This window comes from Octopus bimaculoides, chromosome 8, assembly GCF_001194135.2.
Source record: "Octopus bimaculoides isolate UCB-OBI-ISO-001 chromosome 8, ASM119413v2, whole genome shotgun sequence".
NCBI lineage: Eukaryota > Metazoa > Mollusca > Cephalopoda > Octopoda > Octopodidae > Octopus > Octopus bimaculoides.
This window is the reverse complement of record NC_068988.1, coordinates 58981093-58983343: the sequence shown is the minus strand read 5'-3', so window position 1 is coordinate 58983343 and position 2251 is coordinate 58981093. Positions and strand designations below refer to the sequence as shown.

Below are 2251 nucleotides of genomic sequence, written 5' to 3'. Positions count from 1 at the left end.
ATTTATTAGGTCAGCAGAACTGATAAGAGACAGGAACGCAGAAAAGAAAACATGTTTCAGTTCTTTGTTTTATATTTAGTCTTCTTAGAAAACAGAGTGTTACTAGAAGACAGTGTCACTGCTGTACAAATGTACTTGTCTGGTAATCGACAAGATGAGAAAGTTATGCAACACCCGTTACATTACAATAGACTAAATCAACCTGTAACGAACACACATTTCATTTATTGAGATAAGCATTTTGTGTTTGTTACAATGTGTGTACACACATTGTAACGAACACAAAATGCTTATCTCAATAAATGAAATGTAGATATAAAATATTTTGCATGTGGCGAAAATATCTTTTTTCTCGATCGAATGATTTCGTTACCTAAACTAATTTCCGAGACCAATGAAACTCTGGTAAAGAATGTTTAAAGTAAATAACTTCTTATCCTAAGATTATTCTGCCCAATGTTGGTAAAACACAAATTAGTTACATGTCAGAAGCATTCCAAGTAATAGCAATGCGCGCACGCACACACACACACACAGACACACACACACGTATACATACGTGCATACAATCAAAAGTATGGAGACGCATCTTATTAGACGGGTGTATTTGTGCGGACACTAAATTGTGTTTCAAACAAGGGTTTTATGTTGAATATTATATTAGTTATTTAAATATATCAACTGACATTATTTTGTTTCGAGACATACGTCTTTGAAATTGATCTTGTTATTTTTGCATTGAGTGAGTACAAAATCAAACTAAAAAGGAAGTAAAATATATCTGAGAGCTAGCTGAATTCTTAAAACCCTTCTCCTTGAAGTTAGGAAATGCGAAAACGTTTCACAAGCGACAACATTGTTTAACGTACCTTAGCCCCTCTAGTGCATCCTCTATTGGACATCAATCAGTTCCAGATAGCAATGCCAAACATACGTAATACCTAGCGAATATTTTGCGACTAAATCCTGAGTTCAGATTCCGCAGAGGCTGATTTTGCTTTTTGTTATGTAAACGACTTAGTCCTCCTCAAAATTGTTGGTATTTTACTCAAATTGAAAACCAATACGATGTACTTAATAACATTATGCATGTAAATTTTATTCTCATGATTTTCAGAAGTAGAATCTACTTGCCTTTATTCAGATGTATTGAAAAACCATTTTAGTCTTCCATGTATAATGCGCATGTTTCTTTTTTATTATCAATTTTAGACTATCATATTATTAGTATCCAAAGACTGACTTCCTAGATAGGCTCGTCCCTGATAGATTGTAAAAAGAATTGTTTCTTTGACTAACACATACCAAATAATACGATTATCTTCGTATGCTGACAACTAGATTTAAATGTAATGTGATATCAATAGATAAGATTATATTCTGAAAACCTTTCCAGGTGAAAAATACCAGTTTGAATTTGTACGAAAATGATGTAATCGGAGACGCCACCGTTAAAAAAAATATCTGACATACAATTCCTTTATTCTTGGACTGAAAGAATGCCGTTCATAAGTACATTAGTTTACTGATTCCTGGTGCCCCTAATCACAATTTACGAAAACATTCGGTACGGAATTATCTTGGATTTCAAACGTGTTTCACCACTAATGTAAAGGCGCAGTAGCTATGAAATGTTGTAGAGCCACTGTTATGTTACATCTTACTGAAGACGATCACTAAACTATAAAAATCTTGCTTAGATAACAGTCACTACTTTATTTCGGATTTGATTGATAGGTATATTTTATGTAGGACAAGAGCGTTGTAAAGTGTGCTATAAGAAAGTTGGATGAAATTTGTAATGATTTTTCTTAGACAACCAGTACACAGGGAACGATATCACAGCAAAGACAATATTGTCTGAGTACCGTTCAAATATTGAGTGAAATACTGAACTGGATGCACATTGAGAAAGGTTTCGATGAACAGATGAAAAAGAAGGTAAATATAATTTTGAATCCTTAATTACGTTATATACCTAAATCTCATCCGTAAACCTATAGTACACAAAACTAGTAAAATGATTTTAAATCCAATTATTCATAACTTTCCCATTACGAATACATATAAAGTTTGGTGGCAGAGGCGTTAAAACAACATAAAACTGAGGAAGCAAGATATTTCGGCTATCTTTTTTTTAATATAGAATTCAAAGCCTGCGCGTTCAACTGCGCTTTCATATTTTGGGGGACGATAAGTAATATACTAGTGAATTTAAAATATCATTAAGATCGATTAACGCGTGTCCCAA

The 2251-nt window shown here is 33.1% G+C and overlaps 1 protein-coding gene across 1 annotated transcript in view; it reads left to right on the top strand.

The window, feature by feature from the left end:
* The window catches only part of LOC106870929 (membrane metallo-endopeptidase-like 1), a 68988-nt gene that overhangs the window by 31220 nt on the left and 35517 nt on the right, over positions 1-2251 (top strand). The window contains exon 10 of the mRNA XM_014917171.2: positions 1816-1941. Within this exon, the coding sequence (XP_014772657.1) occupies positions 1816-1941 (126 nt within the window). The remainder of the gene's footprint in view (positions 1-1815; positions 1942-2251) is intronic.